The 27,079-nt window shown below is 40.7% G+C and overlaps 1 protein-coding gene across 2 annotated transcripts; it reads left to right on the forward strand.

Annotated features, from left to right (window-relative positions):
* Positions 1 to 1,033: 1,033 nt before the first annotated feature.
* Positions 1,034 to 13,041, forward strand: LOC149306975 (lathosterol oxidase-like). Of its 2 annotated transcripts, none has more exons than XM_089538134.1 (5): positions 1,034 to 1,137; positions 3,309 to 3,536; positions 6,165 to 6,297; positions 8,683 to 8,783; positions 9,828 to 13,041. In XM_089538134.1, the coding sequence occupies exons 2-5, from the start codon at positions 3,327 to 3,329 to the stop codon at positions 10,275 to 10,277; spliced, it is 894 nt and encodes a 297-aa protein (XP_089394260.1). In that variant the 5' UTR covers positions 1,034 to 1,137; positions 3,309 to 3,326; the 3' UTR covers positions 10,278 to 13,041. The 2 variants fall into 2 exon arrangements, with proteins under 2 accessions (XP_089394260.1, XP_089394261.1); XM_089538135.1 differs by having other exon boundaries at positions 1,036 to 1,151.
* The last annotated feature ends 14,038 nt before the right edge of the window (positions 13,042 to 27,079 follow it).

A 27,079-nucleotide genomic window follows, 5' to 3' on the forward strand; every position in this document is an offset into this window, starting at 1 on the left:
TATATATATACTGTATATTATATATTATATACATTCTCTCTCTCTCTCTCTATATATATATATACACACACACATAATATATATATATATATATATTAGATACGTATTATATATATATATATACACACACACATATATATATATATATATATTAGATACGTATTATATATATATATACACACATACATAATATATATATATTATATATATTACATATGTATTATATATATATATACAGTATATATTATATACATATTATATATATATATATATATATGATTTTTTTTGTGTATATATATATATATATATGTATGTATTTATATTTTCCTGCCTCTCTCAGATGGAGCTATATATATATATATATATATATGATATTATATATATTATATATATATTACATATATATGTATATAAAATAATATATATATGTGCATATACAATATAAATGATTATATATGTAATATATATATTGTGCATATTTATAAAATAATATATATATATAATATGAATGTAATAATAATATGTATACATATATATAATTTTATACATATATAATATGTATAAATATGATTTTATATATATTATACCTATATAATAAATGTGTGTGTGTATATATATATATATATATATATATGCATATATGTTGTTAAGAATTCAACTCATTTCCAACCCTGGCTGTCAGGGTTCTTTCTTGCCAAGTTCCCTCAGTGTCGCTTTTGCCATTGCCTTTGCCTTCATTAAGAAACAGCGCTCTCTGAGGTAACCCTCCCTGCCTCCTTTGCCCCTCCCCTTCATACTCTGGACTCCGTTTCCCCTCGCCCCGCCCACCGTGGAAAGCTCCTCCCACTAACTCCCTTCCACCCCTCCTACGCCCCGCCCTATCGGGGGACTCTCCGTCCAATCCTGCGTTCCGCCGCAGCCACGCGCCACTGACGTCACGCAACAGACCAGCGTCGCGCGACGGCTCTTCTTCTTTCCCCCGCCCCTCCCCCTCTCCGGTTGCAGCTCGTTGATTGGTGGAGGCGTCGTGGGCGGGGCCGGCTGAAAGGGCCACGCCCCCTCGCCAGGCTACCTGCGTCAAAGCCTGAGGCTGCTTCATTTGGAAGAGGAGGAAGGGTCTGGGTTACCTGAGCCCAGGTAAGGGAAGAGAAGTAGGTCTTTTTTCCTTCTATTAGGCCTCCTTTTCCATTGGGATAAAGCTTGGGTTTACTTGGTCCTTGTCTCTCATCATATTTGCATCCACACTTAAGAAATAACCAGGTTTAATCCCGCTTTAACTGCCAAGGCACCCTGGGATCTGTAGTTTTCGGGGAGGCTCTCTGACACTTCAGTCTCAATCCCTTTATTGGTCCAGAACACACTGCAGAAATGATCTAGTTTGAGACCAAGGGAATTCTGGGAAATGTAGTGTTTTGAGACTAAGCCTTCACTGTCAGAGAGAGAGAGAGAGAGAGAGACACCATAAAACTACATTTCCCAGGATTCCCTAGCACTGAGCCAGGGCAAGTTAAAGCAGTTTGGAACTGGATTATTTCTCCAGTGTGTTTTGGGCCCTTTTGTCAAAACTGCAAACCCTGCAATCATGGCAGTTAAACTGGGGTCAAACTGCTTTAATTCTGCAGTGTGCATCTACACTGCAGAAATAATCCAGTTTCATGCCGCTTTACATGCCACGGATCCATCCTTACCACAAACTAGGATTTGTAGTTTGGTGAAGCACCAGTACCATTCGACAGGGAAAGGTAAAGACCTTGTAAAACTACACATCCCAGGATGTTGTAAGGATGGAGCCATGGCAGGAAGATGGAAAAAGGAGTACAGGCAGGTTTTTTGTTTCTTCCTTGCTAGTCCTTGGCTGCGTCTGCCCTGCAGAAATAATCAGGTTTGATACTGCTTTAACTGCCATGGTTCAGTGAGGTAGAATTCTGGGAACTGTAGTTTTATGGGACATTTAACCTTCCCTGTGAGGGAGTTCTGGTGCCCCATCAAACTATAAATCCCAGGATTGCACAGCATTGAGTCGTGGGAATTAAAGCCGTGTCAAAGTGCATTGATTCCGCAACCTTAGACTGCGTCTACATTGCAGAATTAATGTAGTCTGATACTGCTTTAACTGCCACAACTCAATGGTATGGAAACCTGGGATCTGTAGTTCTGTGGGACATCTTTAGCCTTCTGTCAGAGAGTTCTGGTGTCCCATCAAACTGTAATTTGCACAGCACTGAGTCATTGCAGGTAAAGCGGTGTCAAAGTGCATTAGTTCTGCCATGTGCACCTGCCCTTAGATTTGGGTCTACGTTGCAAAATTAATGCAGTCTGATACTGCTTTAACTGCCACGACTCAGTGCTATGGAAACCTGGGATCTGTAGTTCTGTGGGATGTCTTTATCCATACTGAGATATGTATTGTTTTATTTTCACTGTTGTACGCTGCCCTGATGTTTCGAAGGGCGGTATATAAATAAACCTTTTATTATTTATTATTATTATCTGTCAGAGAGGTCTGGTGCCACACCACACAAATGGCAAATCCCAGGATTCCATAGGATAGATAGAGCCTGGACAGTTAAAGGGGTGTGAAACTGTATTAATTCTTCAATGTGGCAACAGCATATATGGCTGAATGACAAGATCCTGCAAGGAATTATGCTGCAGAGAGTCACAGAGGGTTTAACGTCTTCTCATACAGACTTTCGAAACACTTTGATTTGCTGATATGTCCAAAAGTGCTAAAATATGACTATTACTTCTAGATATGTTTTTCCCCAAATTATAAGCGGTACTAGAATTTGTTTCGTTTATCCAAATCTGAATTTAAAATTAATTTTTACACCTTTCCACCTTCTAAACCATAACAAACATATCACTGCAATACCCCCCCCCCCATTGCCCTCCAGATGTTTTAGACTTCAACTCCCAGAAGCCTCAGCCAGCCAGCTTGGCCAGGAATTCTGGGACTTGAAATCCTGAACGCCTAGAGGAGCAAAATTTGGGAACCACTGCTCTTGAGCATACTTGAGCTTCAAAAGCTTGCAACATGTATATTGTGCATTTTGATTGGCCCAATAAAGAGATTACTGTTTGGTGGGTTTCGGGCGTTACTGGACTTTGCTATTTGGCCAAAACGCGGCAGCCCCTGATATGTGAAGGAAATGTTTGCCTCATCAAAAGAAATAAAGATGACATCTTTATTTAGCCAAGTTGGGGTTTATTTCAAATTATGCGTATAGAATGAATCAAGAGCTTATTTGTTTCTATTGTAGTCTACATTGTGGTTTGATATATCATGTTTCTTCCTTTCAATGCAGTCTCCTGCAGGTACAACAATGGATCTTGTCCTGGCCTGTGCAGATAGCTCCGTTTTGACACCGTATGTCTATCCAGCAACATGGCCGGAAGATTCTCCTGTTCGACAGCTGCTCAGTCTCTTTGTCATAACCAACCTCGGTGCGCTTGTAATTTATCTGCTCTTCGGCAGCCTCAGCTACTATTTCATATTTGATCACTCGCTAAAGAACCATCCTCAGTTTTTAGAGGTAAGTAGGGGAGCTCATGAGAGCAATTTCTTCTATTCAACAGTGAGTTTGAGCTCCGATTTCCCTATCTGATGAATGAAACCTGGTGTAAATAAGAAAAGAAATGGTATTATGACAAATTCAGCACTTCTTATTCTTCTGGTGTCCTGCATCCAAACAGTTCATTGTTGCTGTGTGCCTTCAAGTCATTTCTGACTTATGGCGATCCTAAAGCAAACCTATCATGGAGTTTTCTGGGCAAGATTTGTTCAGAGGGGGTTTGCCTTTGCCACCTGAGGATGAGAAGGTATGACTTTCCTGAGGTCATCCAGTGGGTTTCCAAGGCAGAATGGTGATTTGAACCCTTGTCTCCAGAGTCATAGTTCATTGCTCAAACCACAACACCATGCTGGCTCTCTATAATCTCTGTATGCAAGTGTTGTTTGTTGGGTTGTTGCAGTCCTGACTACTAACCCTCATGGGCTCCTGACCTTCATGAGTGACTTATCAAATTCATTGTGGAAACAACCTTGTGGTTCTTTGGATGATATGCTGATGCACACATGTAGTATGCCAAAAACATTTTTGTCACTATTTGAAGCCATTGGAGTTAGAATTAAACCCCTTGAACTATTGTCCAGCCCGGCTGTTTTGCACTGAAATCTGTCTTTAAACCTCTTTTGTTCAAGGATGCCCAAATGCCTTCACATATTTTTGAGCTGTCATTTTCGATGTCGGATTTGTGGTTCATTTATGCTTTTTCTCTTGAATAGAATTCAGGAGGGCATTGTTTGAAAGGATGGAAGATGGAACATAAGCCTGATGTTTATGGATGACATTAGGCTGTTGGCAGGGATGACGAGGCAACATAATTGGCATTTGAATCTGTAACGATGTCTGATACCTTTGTCTGTATCTCTCTTGCAAGGTCTGTTGTTGCTGGCATGTAACCTTGTTACAATAGGCAGTGACTATAAGTAAATATTGTTTTAAATCCTATTAGTCCCAACTAGAACAGGGTGACTGAATCAGTGGGATTTACCTATGTGTTGCCTCACCATTCAGCAATTAATTCAATAGGTCAGCTTTTGTTGGGACTAACCAACAGGTTTCTAGCCACAGGCTGCACACCAAAGGTCTATAAGAGGAAAGTACTATTGTCTAGGATGGGTACCAATAAATACTGTGAGTAGTTCTACTATTAGTGACAACCAGGGGTCTTCTGAATTTGTCATGTAGTGGATTATTCATGGGTACCACTCTGGCCTTTTAGGCCTCTCTGTTTCCTCCTTGACATCTTTGGGTGAGGAATACCTGATTTAAATCCTTGAATTGTCTGTTTCTGTCTGAAAGGCCTGAGCATATGTCATGGGATTCTAGGGCTTGGCTGTGATAAGAGTGATTTCTGTGCGGTACTCTTGGTGGAGTCTGGAAACATACAAATATGTGTAGCGGTCTTTAGTTTCCAGTATAAAGTAGTGCTTATACAGTACATCCATTATAAGCATCTATAAAGTGAACCTGTTGACTGGTCTAGGTTCAAGTTCATACTTGAGTGAAAGTTACTGAGGTCCTGGTGGAAGTTTATCAGAGACATGAGTCCTGATAATAAAGATGTTATCAGAGCCTCGGGTGGAAGAAAGGCTTGCTTGTGAATATAAAACCAGGAGATGGCCAGACTGGATTATTAGGGCATGAACATATAAAACAGCCACATAAGGAGGTGTCAAAACATAAGTCTATTTAACTTAGTACTGTCTGTTCTGGTTGGCAGCAGCTCTCTTAAACCTCTGGGAAGGGTCTTCCTAATAGAGTAGTGTCTGAGAACTTTTTAAGCTTGAAAATACCGAGAAGTGAACTTGACTCGTGTTGCATGTAAGAATGAACTTTAGCTCTGAATTATGAGTTAAGTTTGATGTACTAAAGATTGAACTTGGAACCTTTTATGCAATCATGAACTTTAGCTCTGAACTCTATTAATGTTGGTGGTACCAGGGATGTAACATGGATCCTTACAGATTGCAAACATGAACTCTAGCTGTGAAGCATGGGTCTCTGTAGTCAAAAGAAAATTCTCCTTTTGTGGATTAAGATGAGAAGGTGAGGTCCCACAGCTTTATAGTGGTGTAAACACATGTTGGTGAAAGAAGTAACACTAGGGAAGGCCACAGGAACTAGAGATATCTCCCTGATTTTTAACAAAATTGGTTAAGCATATGCAGGATGGTGATTGTCTCACTGCTAGCTCAGTCCCAAACAATATTATCGATAGGGGAAATGTTTTATCTTCCCTTTCTGAATTTGTTAAGCCACCCTTGTGTAGAAGGAGGCCTCTTAATCATGTCATAGATTGAGAAACTTGCTGTATTATTTCCCTGCTTTGCAGATGACAAAATTGCAGTGTACTTAATATAAGGACACTTTCAAGATAAGATTGTGTATGGCATAAAACTGAGCTGCAGACTGAGGAGATGGCATCATGCAGCCCTTGTCTTAACTACTGTATCTAATTGCTGTGTGGGATAATATTACTACTCTATCTCTCTCTGGCTGTCTTGTTAGCAGGGCAACTGAGATAGTACTTGCTTTGAACGTTCTTAAGAGCTATATAATTAGCAGCTTTTTCAAGGTGTCTGTTTTTGTGTTCAGAATCAAGTGCAACGTGAGATAAAACACACGCTCAAATCTTTGCCGTGGATCAGTGTCCCTACTGTTGCCATCTTCTTTGCTGAAGTCAGAGGCTACAGCAAGCTCTATGACAACATTGAAGATTCTCCTTACGGTAAGGAACATGCCCAGGGTATCACCTGTTAAGTTGACTTCTCTATCTCAAAAGTCTGTCTTGGTCCCTTTCTTTATATTAAAAGTCTGATACGTTTCTCTTTTACACCGGGCATTATTTATTCCACTTAGGGTGGCTACATGTTTCTTCCCTCTCAGAGTTTTACCATGTGCAGTATGTAATCAAAATCCCCAAACTGTAGTTCTTTCCAAAAAGCAACTATGGAGTGTGGGGAAGAGGATTGGTAGTGCAAAAGTGATGGCAGGTAGGATGTGCAACCCTTTCCTTGCCTGCCTTTTCCTGTTCCAGATTTCAGACACTATGATTAAAATGTAAATTGGCAAGGGCGGTGCATGTTTAAAGTGTATGCAAGGATAACATTCCCAAGAGAAGTGCTTTGGAACGACAAAGAGAGGAAGATAAGTGCTCTCCAATGTTCCCTCCTTTAAAAAAATAAAGTTTGCAGTGTCATTGCAACCACTTGTGAGAGTTGTCTTTTCCAATGGGCTGGGTATCCCCCTGTATCCCCTTAACATGCTGTTTTTCTCCTGAAATTTAGAGAAGCTAAGGACATCCCTATACACAGCTGGTACAACATAAAGCAACAACCACACTAAATCAGTTGAGAAAGAAACAAAACATCTATTGCCAAATAAAATATTTTACAAACAGCTAAAGTATTTCTAAGTTTTGCTCCGCAGCCAAGAGATGAGATTCTTAAGAAATTCAGTGCCAGCCACAGGTATCTTTGACTCCTGAACATGTAATTTGTTTTACATGTTCAAATATCAAAGAACTGTATTGATTTTCTTTAAATTTCTAGGTAATAAAGGAGGAGTAGAACTTTAAAATGTGTCAGCTTTTTGTAAATAGGCATTAAGCTTGTTTTATTTATCCCTGGGTTTCTTCTTCTCTTGGCCAATATGTAGTGGAACAAATTTCAGCTAATTTAGTTATATTATCAGATGTTATTTGAGTCAGACTATCTGTAAAATGCAACTCTCAAAGTTTTTAGTGATCTCCTTTTCACACACACACACACACACACACACACATCTTAGTCACCTGTACCCCATTAGTGACCAGACAAGTAAGTAATGAGTATCATACTTCCTTTACCCCAGTCTACAGTGCAGCCACATCTGAAATGCTCTGTAACATTCCGGTCACCACATTTGATAATAAAGGATATTGTAGATCTAGCAAAGGGACAGGAAAGAGCAAGTCAAATGGTTAAGGAAGTGGGGCAATTGCCTTTCAAAGAAAGGTTATAATATTAGGGGAGAAAAGGTGAAGGAGAGGAGAAGTGCCAGAAATCTATAAAATTATGCCTGGTTTGGAGAAAGTAAATGAGAATTTTTTCTTCCTTGTAATACTGGAACAGAGAATCGTCCAATAAAGCTAAATTGTGTGAGATTCAGGACAGATAACAGGAATAATTCATTCAGAGTGTGCAGTTAAAATTGTGGGATGCATTCCCACTAGATGCAGTGATGGCTGCCAATTTGAATGGCTTTAAAAGCGGAATGGATAAATTAATGAAGGATGTGGCAGTTAATGAGTGCTAGTTAAGATGGCTGCGAGTCACCATCAGTAACACAGGCAGGGAGCACAAAATAAAGAGTGTGGTTACACTCATCTCCTGCTGGTGGGCTTCCCTGAATGACCAGTGTCCATGAAACAAAATGTTGGATTAGACAGGCCTTTGCTCTTATACAGTATATCTCTTCTTACATTTTAGCCAACTCTTCACTTTTTCATCCCTTACCCTGCAAGCAATTGATGCTTGGTGCTGCTCTAAACCAGTCTTGTAACTTTGCATGATTAATTGGTGCCTGAACTGTGGGAACTCCTGTGTTTGTCTGGGCTGAGTACTATTTCATCACCTTGTCATGGAGAAAACAATGCCTTTGTCCACATCATTGTACCATTCTGAGAGGCAGATCAGAGGAGGCTTAGTATGCTTTAGATTCAGGATATGCCCTTCCTCCCCACTCAACATACCTGTCAAGCAGGAGAAAAGTACAGCAGACCTGGAAAAGATGTACGTAATTAGGTCTCTTTCATTGGGAATATTGGAAAGAATATTCAAGAAGTGGGCTACAAAAGACCAAGAAAGAGAGAAAAATCACCTCATCTCTTTTCTGCCCCATTGATAAGGCTTAGTAGGAGTGGAAGGTTGACTCCCCCTGCTTGGATCGTCCTACACTTTTAGTTTCTCAGAATGAAGTGTTCAGTTTTGCCAAAGGCTCAGAGAAAGTAGTCTTTTCTACATGAATGTTAGGAACTGTTACTGAAACTGAACAACTTTTTTGTTCTCACAAATGGGTGCCTTGTAAATCTACTAACACCTAAAATGGTTTCTTTCTTTTTCAATTGATTTAGGGTGGTTTGGTGTTATCGTCAGCATGCTGTCTTTTCTCTTCTTCACGGATATGTGTATTTATTGGATTCATCGATTTCTCCATCATAAATTCTTCTATAAGGTATGCATTAGAGGGTAAAATCTGCTTTAAAAACTGGTTGCATGCCATGTGTACAGATAAGAGGTATTTGAATCTTCTAACTGCCAGTAATGACTATGGGATGATCTTGTAAAGAGTCTGAACCAGTTTTTTTTATTTTTCCAAAGTAGACCAGCCACTTACAGATGAAGAATGACCTGATATCAGCATGTATATCAGAGTATGCATGTATTTAAAATACCATCTGCCCTTCAGCCAATCAGCCAAAAGTGCCCCCAAAGTGGGTTACGAGTAGTTAATTTGACATTTCCCTGTCCTCAGGCTTAGAGTCTAAATAAGATAGTACACACAAGGAAAAGGTATTGGCAGTGGGGAAGGGGATATATTATTATTTTTATTAATGTTTAATGCTCTACAACTAAAAGCTCTAGGAATCTAATGGGGGAAATAATGTACAAGATAGGATTAACTAACTGTCAGGAATAGAGCTAGAGCTAGTTATGGATAGAGACCTTCATAAGATTAAGAGAGACTCAGGTGGGAATAAAGTTTTGGTTTGATGGGAGATGAGGGTATAGTGAACTATTAAGTAAAGAATTTGTGAGAAATATATTACTTTGATTCTGTCTGAGTTTTTATGTTGAAATATTTATGAAGCCGGCTCTGTGCTAGATCTTTAACCTGCCTGCTAGCCAAGAAAGGTCTGTTGTTTTATTATTTAACTAGAAGCCTTTAATTTAAAAGGTTAGAGTAAGAATCAGGCACACGTTACCACACTGAGCCTAGCACAAACCATATCAACTTTTCTTGTGTTAAAGTCACTTCAGGGCCCAATTACTAAATCCAGTGAGAGATTTGGCATTGTGGAGCAAAGAAAGTGGCAAGAGCCCAAAAGTTGGTGTCTGAGTGAGCAACATGCAGAGAAACCCCCCTTTTCATCAATACAGGTGATCAGGGGAGTGATTATTTCTGTGGCTGCTGGAGAGACCCCAGCACAGAAGATATTGCTTTGGACATGTTTTCAGATTGAAATACTAATTCCTCTCATTTTTTTTTCTCCCGCAGCGTTTCCATAAACCGCACCATGCATGGAAGATACCGACTCCATTCGCAAGTCATGCTTTCCACCCTGTTGATGGCTTCCTTCAAAGCACCCCTTATCACATCTACCCATTCTTTTTTCCTCTGCACAAGGTGACCTATTTGGGCCTCTACATCTTTGTCAATATCTGGACAATCTCCATTCACGACGGGGACTACCGTGTTCCTTTCCTACTGAGGGAGGTTATCAATGGGTCTGCCCATCACACGGATCACCACTTGTACTTTGATTATAATTATGGCCAGTATTTCACACTCTGGGATAGGATAGGAGGCTCATACAAAAACCCTTCCTCTTTTGAAGGGAAAGGGCCTCACGATTGCTTGAAAAAGCTGAAAGAAAGCAAACTGAACAATTTGAGAAATGGCCATGGAGAGGAGAAAATATTAGGAGACAACTTTAAAAATAAATAGGCTGAATACCATGTGTGCATAAAGAACTGTATATGAATAGTATTCCCCTCTCCTATAGCATCACCTGGTGATGAAACCATGATATTCTGTAAAGAGGACCCTGCTTGGAGAAGCAGAAAGAAATAAGATCTATGTGCTGAACGATGCCTTTGTTGTTGATAACTAATGGAGAAACCGTACTTCTTGATTTCAGTGATGATATGTTAATTCCAAGAGTGGTCCTTGCTTGATACATAGGAAATGAAACCTGACATTCTCCTCTTGCCATCGGAATGAAACTATAATGCTAATGCTCAGACTTGCTGCATAATGCTAATGCTGGGAGGCTCACATCTATACTTAGCCGTAGGTCACTTGTAATTCCAGCAAGAGGGTGCAAATTGCTGTTGTACAGCTAATGGACTATACTGTATTAATGAAGGTATGTAGAATTGGGATAGGATCACATGATAACTTCTTTGTATATTCCTTTCAGAGTAGGTATCAACTCTTTTTAAATGGAGCACTAGTTTTCCAAGTGCACCATTCTATCAAGGAGTGAGATACTAAGAATAATAGCCTGTTGTGGAGTACAGTATGTCCAGAAGGATGTCCAAATGTGTGTGTGTGTTTGTTTAAATTGTCAGGAGATTTACAGCAAGTTGATAGTATGCCTGACTATTGTGTCACTGATGTGGTAGAATGGACACTTGTAGGGTATTTTAATATCCCTTACCCAAGAGCGTCACAGCAGGAGAAGTAAAATATAGGAACTATGAAGGATTTTCCAAGATGCTTTCAGAATACTTTGAGTTGTTGTTCTTGGTTTATGTTAAAAACATAAGCAGAATCTCTTTGTAGAGTTAGCTCCAGTACTTTTCAGACTGGCAATAGCTGCCCTACCCCTTGGATTCAATCTACCAGTAAATTTATTTTCAGTAAGGCTTTCATAGGAGACTGTTTTGGTGTATTTTTCCTAGCAGATTTTCCTGAGCTGTCTGCTTAGCTTTGTCTCCCTTCAACATGTGTAACTTTGAAGTCTAAGCACCAAAAGACTAATTTAAACAGCCAAACTTTCACTGTGCAATGTCCTTACTGCTTTGATAAAGACAAATGCATTTTGTCGAGTTCTGGAGACAATGCAAAAAGGAGTTCTGTTTGATAATTATATCTTCTGAAGGATTTGGGTGTGTGTGAGTTAAACCAGGTAGACTGTGGAAGCTGTCTTTCCTTTAAAAATGTTTTCAGGAGATGAAAGCATGATTGCTATTAATGTTATGTATGCTTACAAAATTATCTGTAGTCAGTGAGAAGGAAGAATGTGTTCTTCTCTTATAAAGCTGTGGGTGTTTTGTTTTGTTTTGTTTTAAATTACAGGAGTAAACTAGAAGGTAAGTGGGTTCCCCTGCATCTAGAACTTTCTCATTATTCTCCAAGGAGATTTTGAAACCAAACCTCTCTGGAGGAGAGAACAAAGGCAGGCAACAAGGTCATGGTTTGACGCATGAATGGTTACCGTACTTTTTTTCTGGGTCTTTGACTTGGGCAGCCCCTGGAAACCACAGGTTCATTGCACCTGGAATATTCCTCATTTTATTTATTTCTCCCTCCCCCATTTGCCTGGGATTCATCCCCTCTATCCATGAGAAGTAGATAAGGTCTCAAATACTAATTATAGGTGTCTACCACAAATACACTTCTCACCAGAGACTGGACTTTTTGTTTTTAAGCTGTTCAGTCTCTTGTGTGCACATGGAAATGTGTTGCTAGGAATCAAGTGGAAGGATTGTCTGCAAAAACACCTTTGCAGCACATGGCCTTGTTGTCGATCCCAATGGTCCCTGCAAATGTACATTTATCCCTCTTGTCATCTACATCCCTATGGATGCCAAAGGCTGAATTCAGAATGTTTAAATGAATGTTTTCCCTTTATTACTGCTCTACACAGAATCGTGATGAATAACTTTGCCCTGCCAGAGGAGCTCAGCACCCTGGCCAAGATCTAAGGGTATCTCTCCTTCTATATCCAAAATGAACAGAATTGGGGGTTTACCCTGCTCCCTCTCCTGTTGCAGCCCTCCAGAGCACCAAAATCCTGCTCCAAAGAGGTTCCCAGATTTTCAGAGAGGGATGCCAGGAAATATGGGTGACTATAAATTGGGGATCACCAATTCTGACAGAAGCACCGGATGTGGAGGGTGTATACCACTGGATCCTGACCCCTGTGTTTTTCCTTTTAAAATCCTCATGTTCTTCAATGTTGAAGCTACATCACATACACACATGCATAGGTTGTGTGTGACTCAGGGTAGGGATTTGTGAAAACCAAGAACTGGAAAAGGGACTGCTGGTGCCATGAAGTATTCATTTAATTGTTGCCATAGAGATGTCAGCTGACTTGATGTGGAGCAAACAGGACAAGGATCGCAATGAGAGAATCTAGTTTTCTTTTTCTTTTTTTATCAATCGCGAAGCCTGTGAGAAATGTGTGCAGCCTCCTGCTGCTTGTGCCAAAGGAACATGTTTGCTGAAAGGATTCAAAACTAACCCTACCTAGATCCATCTTGGTTTTGATGGTTAAGTCAAATATTCTGCCTGAAACTTTCTGAACCTTACAGCCATGGAACAAACTAAAATGGACAAGGTTTTGCATGTTCTTGTTTGTAAATGAACATGATTTCCTAATGCTTGTGAATGGGGGTTGATCTTTGTTCCTCATTCATACTAATGCGTGTAGGGTTTTTTTTTTTGGTGATAAATAATAAAAGGTGAACTTTCTGATTTATTTTTTGTGTGGAGAGATTTGAATGGCTGTGCTGCTCAAGTACCTCTGCAGTTATTAAAATGTGTGCTCACAAAATACCCATAGGCCCCACCAAGCAAATGCAGCATCTTTAGGCAAAGAAGTTCAAGGGACTGCAACAGTGAGACACTATTTGCAAGAAACCTGAAGAATATATAATGTCACCAGTGCAGCTCTCAGTCCCTCAGTCTGTCTGATGGATTCATAGTGAAGATTTGTCAGGGCTCATTTAAATGTATTTTGGCCCTTGCTATACTCAGGAGGCCTTTTCTGAAGTATCTGTTGGCAGCTTTTATTTTTGTCCAAAGCTGACTGGCCATACTCAGTTGAAGGTTGTCAGGTTGTACATTCAGTCTTGATGAGCCTTGCATGTGGATGTGCACACATGCTTTGTGTAGGATGACCATTCTGCATTTGGTCATGCATTCAGTGGCATAGTCAGTTGCATAACATTGCCACTGAACACAAGGGTTGCTTAGCACAATGAATGCAGTTTCTGCATACAGACTTAACACTAGATAACCTTGGTGTAGAATTTTCACCGTTATACCCAGTACTTATAGTGACTGGATGGTGAGCAGTATAGCAGTAGTAACCTAAATAGTCTAGCACTATGGTTCCCAAACTTTGGCCCTGTAGATGTTTTGGACTTCAGCTCCCAGAAGTCCTGTTGGCCCAGCTGTCTGAGGATTCTGGGAGCTGAAGTCCAAAACACGTGGAGGACCAAAGTTTGGGGATCACTGGTCTAACAGCACTAAACGTAACTCCTATCATTCTAGCCAAGCATGATTTGCCACGTATGCATGGCATTCTACTAGAAGGTGGAGTAGCACAGCTCAACAAGTAATAATTACATGGTTAGCAGATTGCTTATAAAATTAATGGCTCATAAATTTGAGAAGACCTAAAATGGTCTGGGTGGTTGGACATATTAACAATATGTATTGATTATGTGTCTGCCCTCAGTCTTAAACTAAAATAGCACCAAAGGGGAAAAAAGATCCAAAACGGGGAGGAGGGAACGAAGCAGACTTGGGCACTAATTCATGCAAGATGAAATTCCTCCTCTCCTGAGCAGATGGCTCCGCTGCTGCAGGCTGCTCACAGTTCCAAACCAGTTTTTGTTGGGCCTCCAGGAACTAAGGTTGCAGATAGAAGATAGGAGCAGGTGCTGTGTTTCTGGCATCTACCGGAAGTGTCCACAAACAAGTGTTGCTTAACCAAGAAGCTTTCATCTTCCATAACAACAGTGCCTAGGTCCTTGACAAGGCATATCAAAGCTAGGGAACTAATACAAAGCCCTGAATGTCAACAGTTTTTAGAAGTGGAGGAATTTTGGCAGCTAATCTTGTCCATTTGAAAGGTACCCCTCATCTTACTTACATGCGAGGTCAGATCCTGCGTATATGGACAAGCACAAGAGTCCAGACTGAATCAGTGTTCAAATGATTCTTTGAACGTTCGTGGCCATGTGTCTTAAAGTTTATAAGTAAATTAGTTTCAAGATAAAAAATGCTGACATTAGAGTAAAAACAAGGCATAGGTTTCAGTTGAGCTCTACAATTAGCATTAAATTGGTAAAACTTCAGAGAATAAAGGACACCGTTTTTGAAGCCTTTGTTTCCATGCATCCTGCCTGCCAGTTTTTAAAAAACAAGAGCTTATTTGTTGTATAATTAATTATACTGCTTTAAAATGACGGGTATTCACTTACGGTGGATCAAACTATGTTTGAGTGTCTGAAAAATTATAAGCTGTGTTTTCATCCTCCCATCTCCTACTTACCTGGGAATCAAAGTTTAACCTCCCACCACTTAGTGCTGCTCCAATAGCATACAACAGGTGTCTACACAATCTGAACAAAGTGAGGTCAGAAGCTACAATTGTCTGTGTACACACTAGGGTTGCTAAGTGGAACAAGAGATTGGGTTCCTTTCCCTTTCATGTTTGTGTAGAAAAGAGAGTTTCAGGAAATGCTGCTTTCAGTGTCTATTATTACAGCCTTAACACACACATTCCAGTGAATACTTATGCCTGGGATGGAGGTTGAAAAGGCAATGACTATGTAAGCTGGATGGCCGCAGAGTCTGATTTTCAATGCTACCAATGGTGGATGGACAACTGCAAACTCAATAGTCTCATACCTTAACCATTTGTTTTAAATTGAATTAGACTTGACATTGGACAGCTCTTCAAGCAAAGTAAAGGCTTCAGAGAGCTTTTTCTTCCCTCTTTGCCCTCAAGATCCTGATACATCGGAAAGAGCTGCTTGTATAAAATGAGCAAAAAATCAGGAGTAGGTGGTGATGGCAGCGGGGCTCAAGTCGCTTCAGGAGGATGCAAGTCATGCATGTTTCTTGTGTAAGTGATCCCAGTTTACTCTTATTAAATCCCCAACATTTTGCAAACACTGTGGTTCATAAGGGAGAATGCCACCCTTCCAATATTCTTCCCATCCCTACTTACAGATGGACCCGACTCTTGCCAGATAGCATGGTCACTGATGGGAGTTTGTTCTGGTTCTAGCAACGGTTTAAACACACCTTTTAGGTCTAGCTTAGTAGTGGATGAGCTGGAGTCTTAAAAAGCAATGGCCGTAAATGCATTACAGGTTCTCGCACATATACAACATGCAGGCTGCCACGAGAGGGTGCCCTTGAGTGCAGCCTGATGTTGAAACTTTTAAGCAAGGGATCACACTGCAGGGATTTCCACTTTCTCATTGAAAAGATGGGGAAAACAACACACAAAGCAACACACCAGGGGTGTGTGTGTGGGTGGGGGGAGAGAGTTCCTTAAGTGTCAGGTGTTGTACAGTCTGTTTTCCTTGTGGTGACCCTAAAATGAACCATGGGGTTTTCTTGGCGAGATTTGTTCAGAGGGATTGCCTTTGTCTTTCTCTGAGGCTGAGAGAGCACAACTTGCACAAGGGCACCCTGTGGGTTTCCATCGCCGAGTATTCAAACCCTGGTCTCCAGAGCCCAGCAACTCAAACTACTAGACCACACTGGCTCTCCCCCCACGTTATGAATGTCGAATTGGTCCTGTCTTGACATTGCCTTTTAAAAATAAACGAATTGCACTTGGTGGTAATGATGATAACACTTGAGCAGGCAGGCAGACATAGAAGTAGCCACCTTCGCTGCCTCTGTAACTGAATTAAATTAAATTTGCAACCGCAGCTGCTAAAATATATCGGGCTTTTTTCTTCCACAATCTTCTTTCAATTTGTCTTTCCGACAAGTTTGCTAAAAGCTAATTAGCCAGCCCATGTTTACGGCTGGATTGCAAAACGTGCGCATGAGCTGATATTTCACCAGCTTTTGAGATAAAATGTATATTAAGTATTTCATTATTTTTGGTCTGCCGTTTAAATTTTTTTTACAGAAAGCACATACAATAAGCCAGCATCCCTGGCTCATGAGATGAAGATGGAAACCTAAGGCTACTAGAAGCCAGTGGCAGACATCCCATTGATATACATGAGTAAAATCCTGTTCAAAGTGTATGCAGCATTTGTGTTAATAAAAGAGATAAACCTCTGAAACTCTGCATAGGACAAATTTGTCCATCACCTGCTATTGATGAACAGCCTGGAACAATGCAAGTGGAAACAGAATTTGGAAAGGTTGTTTCTTTAAACTACACTTCCCAGAGTTTTCCCAGCCTGGTATTTTGGCAATTGTAGTCCAAAACAGGACCTTTTCCCAAGGTCTGCAGAGCCAGCCATGTGCATACAAAATCATTGCCTGATCTGGATCAGAATGGTTGTTCTGCTGGGAAGAATGCCATGTTACAGAGATACCTTCAGTATCATAGCAGCATCAGAGGAATGACATAGCAGAGTATTTATTGATTTTATTTATATTACACTCTTATTTGATTTATATCCCACCTAATATTAGGGCTGGCCATCTTCATGGGGACCTCAAGACAAGAGACGGGAGTTACGAGGCCATCCGGATTATGTTAACCTGCAACAACCAGCATTCCTTATCATGGGTCAGGCTGGTTAGAACTGCTGGGAGTTGCACTCCACATCTGGAGGACAGCATCATTCTCACCTGGGTCATGGCCAGTCTTTGGCTGCAGAGGCTCTGAGATTTCAGGGCCCCAGTTCAGACCACCATGGCCCAGTGATGCCATTTAGCATGATGCATTAAGCACTGGGGGGGGGGGGGGGGGGAATGCACAAAGTAAATCATTCAGATAAAAAAACAACAACACCAAGTTCAATCAATGAGAAAATTATATGCACACGTTTTTCCATGCCTTGAGATTTCTCCCCCTTGTACTGAGCAAGCCCTGAGACCTGGAAACCCCTAGGCAGAAAGGATGTATCCACACTAGAATTTTTTGGAAAATGGAAAACAGAGTATAGCCACACTGCAGAATTAAAGCAGTTTGACACCATTTTAACTGCCATGGCTCTTGGGATTTGCAGTTTGGTGAGGCACCAGAGCTCTTCCAGACCAGGCTGGACACCTCACCAGACTACAAATCCCAGGAGTTGTGGCAGTTAAAGTGGTGTCCAACTGCTATAATTCTGTAGTGTGGCAATACCCTCAGTTTTCCTTTTTTAATTCTTTAAAAATAATTGTGTTTATTTCTTTTATATGCCGCCTTTATCCCAGAAAGGGACCCAAGGTGGCTCACAAGATAAAAATTATTACAGGATAGTGAACAACAGTAAAAACAAAACCTATGTTTTGGTTTGGGTTTGTTTTTTCTTCAGCTTGATGCAACAAGCAGCATCCTTTGTCCCTAAGAGATGCTAGAGCCGTAAATTAATCCCAAGAGATTACTTTATCCATGAATAACCGGAGAGAAGGCTTTTCATTTATTCTCTCCATATTGATTATTTATTCTTTCTTGGCCTTTGACCCGGCTATTGATCCCAGGTTAATCTGCAAACAGCTGCCCAAGTTCATACACGTGCTGAAGAGCGCAAGGGGGAGGCTAACAAAGAAGCAGTGTCCATGAAAGACACAGGTCACTAGCAGGGCATGGTAAATAAATGGTTGCTGGCTGCTTTAGACCATCTCCCAGGCAGCAAATACTGTTTTGCTGCAGTGCAGCCCCTTGCCAATGTTATATATTTTTAAATGGAGAAAATGATAGGCCAAGAGAGGGAATCAACACCTACCACTGTTTTGTCATTAGCGATTCTGGTTGTTGGGGAAAGACGTTGTAAAAGGTCACGGAAAACAAAACACGTAAGACATACACAGATGCACAGAAAATACATTTTCAGCTGATGCAGTAACCCGGTAAACAAGGCTGAATAATCCAATCATGGGAATCATATGGCTTGCAGCATAGAGATGTAAAGTCCCTTCTCCCCCCCAAAAAACTTAAAAAATAAAGCAAACCCTATTTTTATGCTATTCAGTACTCAGTACTTAGGCTTAATGCTGAACATAAAGAAAACAACAAGAATGACCACAGAGGACCTACATACATTCTACCTAGACAATGAGGAAATCGAAATAGTGTAAGAATCCCTGCACTTTGGCTCAAACATTGATCAGAATGAACACTGTAGTCAAGAAATCAGAATATGACTAGGAATGGGAAGGGCAGCAATGAAAGCGCTAGAGAAGATCCTAAAGAGTAAGGATATACATCTGTGCACAAACGTTAGGTTTGTCCAAGCCATTGTATTTCCCATCACAATGTATGAATGTGAGAATTGGACAGCAATAAAAGCAGACAAGAAGAAAGTCAACTCATTTGAGATGTAGATGAGTGCTGAGTATACCATGGAAGGTCAAAAAGACAAATGAATAAGTCATAGAACAGATTAAGCCTGAAATCTCCCTGAAGCCAAGATGATCAAACTGAGGCTGTTGTACTTTGGGCACATCATGAGAAACCATGACTCATTGGAGAAGACAATAATGCTAGGAAGACTAGAAGGCAGTAGAAAGAGAGGAGGGCTGCATGCCAGATGGATAGACTTTATTAAGAAGGACATGGGTATGAATTCTGAACAGAAGAATGGAGGACAGAGGGTCTTGGAGATGTCTCATCCACATGGTCACCATGAGTAGACGTCAACTCAAAGGCATTGTAGAAATTTTTTAAAAAAATGCCTTGTAGAATATTTTATTTCAGAATGATAAATAAGTTAACAAGAAAGTCGTTTTCAACATATGGTGACACTAAATCCAATGCTCAAACCATCTCCATCAAATCTGGACAGCTGGAGGGGAATGATATAATGTCAGGATATCCCAAGTTATATTCAAGGGGATTGTGAAGGGTCCAAGGGACCGTATTGGGGTCCTTGTGAGACCACAGGTGACCCATGGGCCACAAAATCTCCAACCCTGCCATATTCCTGAAAGAAGCAGTGAAATGAGGATTTGGTTTTACTTGTCTACATTTTAGCTTGTTTCATCCAAGACGGGATTAAATAGGCTGTAATGAGCTGGGCTTATTTTCTTCAGCATGACATGTGAATTGTTGACACTCTGATATCCTTTTAAAATAAAATCGAAGAATGAATGGAGTGGTATGGTGGCAGAGATGTTAGAATCAAGCATCAAAGGATTCTCGTCACCATTGATATATTTTCTCTGCAGCAGAACATCCATGCAGAATCCCAAATGTGATTTAGAATAGATGAATATAATTTTTAATTTACATTATGTTAATCGTGTTACAAAATAGGAGAAACGATGGACATTTCCCCCTCCTGAGATAGGTTTAATCATATGCACTCCGCTATAGACTTAACTTTTGCTTGGGGATCTTCTGTTTAATGCAACTGTCCCTCCTTACAGTTTTTATATTGAAGGCACGTTTTATATTAAATGTACATTTAATGCCACATTCTTTCTCAGCATGGGATTGATAATATTACAGCCAGTAAAGGCAGATGGCACCTGACAGCTAATAAACCTAAATCAAAATGAAAATGGTTGCGGGGGTAAAAGTCTATAGATAAATTAGAACATAAGAACCTCCACGTTGGATCAGACCAGACAAAATGCCTCTCTAGTTCAGCTTCCTGGCTTGAATCCTTTGGAGCGTCCAAATTAAAGGAGATTCACCAAGTCAATTTTGGAGTCATAGAGCTGGAAAGACTTCATAATGAGTACAAATGTGTGTAAATACAATTGATTTACTTCTACTTATGGATTGGAATCATAGAATTGGAAGGACATCTAATCCATCTCCCAGCCTGTAATATATAACCACCTGGCAACCCTGCAGAGCATTGCATAGGAAAGGTGTTTTTGCACCTGGTTCCCAGAATTCCCCAGTCAGAACGGCCTGTAATACTGGGCATACTGGCACAAGGTCTATAGGTTATGTAGCCACCCCAAAAGTAAATCTTCTGAGCTCTGGTATCATACCCTCCAACGTTTCAGAGATGTAAACTGGGACATGTGTGGCTGAGCAGTGTCAGAGTATGGTCAAAAGAAAGTGGCGATGCAATGATGGCAAAAGGTATTAATGAGGAATCACATACTGAACAACTATTTTAAGCAAAGAAATCCTGGTATTTATGCATTGAGTTTAATAGTCCTCTCCTCTTCCATCCAAATGTGTTAAGGGAACTGAAGCTACTTTGGTGCTTTGAATTTAGTTTGCAGCAATTGAAATAAGTCCAAGACAATAGGAGAAAGTAGAAGGAGGCGAGAAAAACTGGGACATTTCAAAAGCAGCTAAGAAAGTGGGAAGATAGAAGATTACCAGGGACTGTCCTTGCTAAACTGGGACAGATGGAGACATGTAGTATGGAAATAAATCTGGCTTCCTCATTCGGTACTAATTTTGGCTTCAGAATTGCCTACTTCAGCCAGAGCATATCATCATCATCATCATCATCATCATCATCATCATCATCATCATCATCATCCGCCTCAAATACACTTCCTGAGGCTGTTACTTCATTTCCCACTTCATGATGGAGTCTGCCAGTGGCCTGGGTCAAGCCAATATGTTATGTCTTGCATAGCATTATCCTCTTTGCATGTTCAATATTGATATGAAAGAAAAGACAGCCCTTCTCCCTGCAAACATTTTAAAGATGAGAACTTCCACCCACACTCTATTTACATGCGAGCAAGAAAAACAAACTTGCTTCCCTCCACAAGGGTGATTAAAGCCGGAAATATTTATAACCACGCTTGCATATTTTTTTAGTACCACATTTCATAACTTTTGCTTAAACCACATCCAGATTTTTTTTGTAAAGGAAATATGCAAGAGAAAAAGAAATAATTTTTGCATGCTTTCTGACATTCCACGGACGAAAACTGGAATGCTTGTGGCCAAGTAACATGTCAGGCTGGCCAAAATGGCAAGCGTAAGGAAGACACAAGCTAGAAAAGGCTGCGGCAGCTTGCTTTTGCCTCAGCCTACAGGGATGAATTTGACTCGGAGGAAGGAGGCATGAAAATTGGAGGAAGGAATATTGATAATTTAAGTTATACAAGTGACACAATACTACTAGCAGAAAACAGCAAAGACATATTAGAACAATTACAGACATGTTCCCATTAGGTGGAATGTATTTTTTGAAAAGCTGACAGACCAACCTCCTGTTTTCCCCGAACGTAATGGATTATCCCCCCACCCAAAAAAATACTACCACTGTTGTTTCCAATAGAAAACAAAAACAAAATCTTGTTGTGAACCCTCAGAATCAGGGGAAATGAACATAATCCCGGAAGGAAAACAGCTGTTGTTATTTATTTGCAGGAATACCAAGCATTAATGTCATTGCAGGGTAATTTCCTATCCCATTAAGAAAACATTCTCTGTTGAGGGAAATGTGCACTGTTTTTCCTTCCCTGGCTCTAATCGGAAACAAAGGCAATGAAGCAGAGGTGTAAACGGAACGCTCATTGGAATACAAATTTTGTAATGACTTAAAAGAGAGGATATATGAAATTGTACTAAAATCATCATCATCATCATCATCATCATCGATCAAAATTTTGGAAAAGCGGGTTATAAATAAACCTTATCATCATCATCATCATCATCGTCATCGTCGTCATCATCATCATCATCATCATCATCATCATCATCATCATCACCAATCATCATCATCTACAGTTGTTATGTGCCTTCAGATCAGCTCTGGCTTATGGCAACCCTTTCCAGGTGTATCACTAGGGGGGTGCGGATGGCACCAGGTGACATGTCAGAGCAGGGTGAAGATCCAGTGGGGTGGTTGCCCTCCTCCAGCCAAGGAACCTCTGTCATTCATCAAGTGTGGACACTGGTGGGGGTGCTTCTGGGTCTGGTGGGGCTGCTAGCCATGCAGGAAAGTGAATTGCCTTTCCCACTCACCCAACGGTTGTGCCAGATTTTTTTTTCCATCTGGAGGGTGGCCATCTAAGTTGATAGCCTTCACATTTTGAGAAAAATCATTCCGAAGTATGCATAGTGAAGTCGAAGGCTTTCACGTCCAGCATCCATAGTGTTTTGTGGGGTTTTCGGGCTATGTGGCCATGTTCTAATAATAATAATAATAATAATAATAATAATAATAATAAAGATTTATTTCTAGCCCGCCCTAGAGAATCCAGGTGGGTTACAACTGTAAAATACATCAAAGTTACAATAAATCCAACAAGAAAACAGTCCCTATGCCCACCGCCCATCCTCAATGCTAAAACAGGATTAAACAGTCATAGTATAAAAGTATTAAAAACTATTAAAACATTAAAACATTCAACTAGAATTTGGAGGAAAATAAGCAGACGAGGGGGCATTTTTCATAATTGTGATCATGTTCATGTCAGGTTTGTATCCAGATCTATATCTATATTTCTATATCTAAATTCCTGATGTTTCACCAGCATCTGTGGCTGGCATCTTCTGAGAATGCAGGCATGGAAGAGAGTGGGGTATATATATTGTTGGTTGAGGGGAAGTGATTTGCACGTTAATCTGTGTATTGATCTGTTTTTGAATGGCAAGGCCTCAGGGTGTCTATTGAATTAATGATCCATTGCCTGCTGGGAAATCTCTCTGGCCCTGGGTGGTTTCCATTTGCATTTGCTGGGTCTTCATTTTGGTGTTTTTCAGGACTGGTAGCCAAACGTGGTTATTTTAAGGGTTTCTTCTTTCCTGTTGAAATTGTCCAGGTATTTGTGGATTTCAATGGCTTCTCTGTGCATTCTGACCTGATAGTTGCTGGCATGGTCCAGAATTTCAGTGTTTTCAAACAGCGTTTTAGGCGCAGGATGGTTTATAATGTGTTCTACTACTGTTGATTTTTCTGGCTGACCCAGTCTGCAGTTTGGTGGTCCCTGTGTAGATTTGTCCACAGCTGCACCATATGCGGTCAACTCATGTGGCCATGAGAGGGTCTCTCCTGTCCTTCGCTGAACACAGCATTTGCTGGATTTTCTTGCTCGGTTTGTAGACCAATTGGAAGTTGTGTTTCCTCATGACTTTCACTACTCTATCTGTGACTCCTTTGATGTTTGTCTTCACTTCTATGGGTTTTTCTTGGTCTCACTTCCCTTCAACCAACAGCATATATGCCCCACTCTCTTCCATGCCAGCATTCTCTGAAGATGCCAGCCATAGATACTGGCAAAATGTCAGGAAGAACTCTTCTAGAACATGGCTTCACGGCCCGAAAAACCCACAAAAAACTATGACTATGCATAGTTTGAAAAAGATCATGCCATCAATTGTTTCTAGTCCCTTTGGCTGGCTTTTGCTCATTCCTTTGTAGCACATTCAATGTTTTCACATTTTATTCTTAACAGTTCTCTGAACTAACTTTTCTTACTCCCACGGAATGTCATTGAATTGGAGCCCTGAACGAAAACAACAAACTATCCTCAGGGCTTTGTTTCAAACGACATGATGGAATATCAAATACTTAAGATAAAAAATTTAAAATGCTAGTTTATATGCACACTGGTGCACACATGAGATCTTAGGATCAGATTTTTAAAATTAAGCATTAGGACAAACCTTTCCTTTATTCTGAAGTCATCTTGCATCACCTCCAGAAAATATGCAGTCTTTCTTTAGAAGAAGGGAGTTCCATAGCCTGGAGCTTTATAAACTGGCTTCCTTAAAACTGGAATTGGGGAAGAATCAACTACACACAACAGAAAACGTATGGAAAAAAAGATGTAAAAGTGCAGGGAATTCTTCCATTCCTAATTTCAAAGGCAGATTCAATTGCATTTTTGAGCTATCAGAACAGGTTAGTGGTACATTCATCTTCCTTTGCCTCCATCCAAATACAGATTTTGCTTGCTTTCCGCGACTACGTATTTGCAGCATCTGAAAGAGCTGTTTAAATCTCTCCTGACATGCTTCAAGAAAAGAATGTGTGGAATCTCTTTTCTTGTAATTTTAATCCCATATATATATATATATATATATATATATATATATCTCCAAATAACATTTATGTTGTCTTGGACTATTTCCTGGAAACCCAACATTGTCTACAGCTTTGTATTCTCACTCTCCTGTAGCTTACTTTTTCTTTTTCTAAATTCCAAGAGATATTATAGCAAAAGAATCCCAAGGGAGAAGCACAGCCTTTCTGAAGGGATGCCAGTGAGCCTGCTTTCAATGCCACCAGAGATGAGAACACGATTCAGAGGATTAAAACTACAAGAAGAAAGATTCCACTTAAACATTAGGAAGAACCTCTGGAATGTAAGAGCTGCTCCATAGTAGACTCCCTTGGAGGGTGATGGACTCTCTTTGGAAGCCTTTAAGCCAAGGTTGGATAAGCATCTTTCACAAATGCTCTAGTTGTGTGTTTCTGCATGGTAGGGGGTTGGACTATTGTGGTTCCTTCCCACTCTATGATTCTATGGGGTTGATCACACATTGTTGTTTTTAGCACAACTATGCAGATCATCTCACTTATGCACTTTGGGTTTGATGTCCACGCAATGGAGCTGCATCTCTGCAAGTTTTGTTGCTCACATGTTTCAACATTCAAATAAAGATGGAGTCGATGATGCGAATATGTTTGAAGCGCATTCAAAGCAGGCAGTGTTTTATCCCAGTTTATCCCAGATCTATTCGCATCGGTTATTCACACAGCCAAAGATGCAAATCTTTTAGAAAAATTCACACATCCCCCTGACATCAATTATTCTCAGTTAAGTGGGATTTGGGGGGGGGGGGGCAGCCCCTGCAAAAAATAATAATGATCAGATGCATTTGAAATGCATATGAACAACAAAGATTCAGTCCCAAGTCTACCTGGATTATTTCCACCATCTGAATAACCCTTAGGATTCTGTGATTCCTTTCTGGAGCACAGAGAACACAGGGACAAAGCTTAAAAAACAACCAACAGACAATTGCTCATCTTCAGTGGTTGACAGAGATGACTTGTCTCAGGCTTGACTTCTCCATCTATCTGGGGAATGGCGCAAGACAAAATGTGCAGCCAGCAGCCAGAAGACATGACTTTGATGGAATGCTTCTGCTTTGGGATTTCTTCATTCTTCCCAGCCCTGTCACCTGAATATCCCTCTGTGTGTGTCCTCTTAGTCACTAGCTTGAGCAGGGCATTGGACACCCACTTTCATCTTCTGACGTTTGTGTCAGCAGGAATTGAAGCTGATGGCTCATGCTGACAACAAGGCCAGCTAGAGGAATTTGGAAAGACAAGAACAGAAAAGGCAGGAGCCTTAGAGACTTGGGCCCATCTTGGTTTCCCATGACGTGAAGATATCTATCAAACCTGATGCTCTTGATTAGAATTTGGCATCTCAATATTCACAACTGTCTGAATCAAAGCCCAATAGGACTTTAGGCTCAAATTAGGTCTGGAAATAAGATCCTCTTTGGAGAATCTTGTGTGCTGCCTGTTAACCTCCAGCTGCACCTTACCCCCAGACTCCCACCCCAAGATTTGTTTTTTGCCCCAAACTCCCCCCCCCCCCCAATATTCTGACTGAATTATGGCATTCCAACTATTTCATGGAGGCACTCTGAAACAGCCTTATTTTATCTTTAAATGGCAGCCCAAAGTGTTCCCTGTGGGAAGTGTAATAGGGCCTGTTTGGAGCTCCATAGAGTTGGAGATGGTGGTGGGGAATCAGTCACAAGGAAGGAGCAGATGCTCTAGACACTGTGTTTACAGGCTGGCTGACTGAGCCAACCTGATTCAGTAACCTGAGAGGCTTGAGGGAGTCCTCAGAACGACGCCCTGGCAGTCTGCTGTTCACAGCTGGCATGGTTTGTGTGTACATGTTGGTGTTGCTGAGCAAATGGGAGATGCATTTAATTATTAAATGCTTTGTCTTTGGCAGAGGAAGCTCAGCAAGGCTGTTGCTCAGCCTAGAAGGGAGGAAACGTGTTGAGAGCCTTCCTTGCAACATCACAGAGCAAGCAAGTTACATCCAACTGGCAGCATATTCAGCTACCTAAATATTCAGATCCCATTGTTTTAGTGAGGCTGGCATTCTAGGCATGCTTGTCTCAGGAGCATTGAAACCAGCATTGGAGGTGGGTGGGGTCTGGGGAGGCTATGCTTCCGCATGAGAAAATATGGAAACATTACAGCCTTGGACTATAGTATACTGGTTTGGAAACATTACAATCTTGGACTGTAGATCCCAGAATCCCCCAGCCAACATTTTCTCAGCTATGATGACATCACACAGTATAATATCTGGCCAGGTTTTCAAATAAAGACTTCAGGAAAGCCAAGGAACTGTGTGCACAAAGTTGGATTTTTCACTGAACTATGGATTACCAGTGCTGTAAATAGTTTCTGAAAGTTTCAGGTGAAATGTTTGCCAAGCATTATTTGTAAGCACAGACATATCTCCTCTGCCTGTCCCTGTTCTTTGCTTCCTCTCCTTTGTTCATCTATATCATTTTTGTCTTTTACAAAGTGCCTTGTTATAAATTTTGCTAGTGTCGAGTTCATAGAGGACCACAGAAGGTCCATTCATGTGGCATTATATGTCTACTGCTCATGGGCCTAGGAATACATGGATATGTGCTGCTAGAGACAAAAGGGAAGCAGGGGGAATGAGAAAAAGGGAAAGTT

This window comes from Sceloporus occidentalis, unplaced genomic scaffold (assembly GCF_023333645.1).
Source record: "Sceloporus occidentalis isolate IW3139 unplaced genomic scaffold, rSceOcc1.0.p SCAF_9, whole genome shotgun sequence".
Lineage (NCBI taxonomy): Eukaryota > Metazoa > Chordata > Lepidosauria > Squamata > Phrynosomatidae > Sceloporus > Sceloporus occidentalis.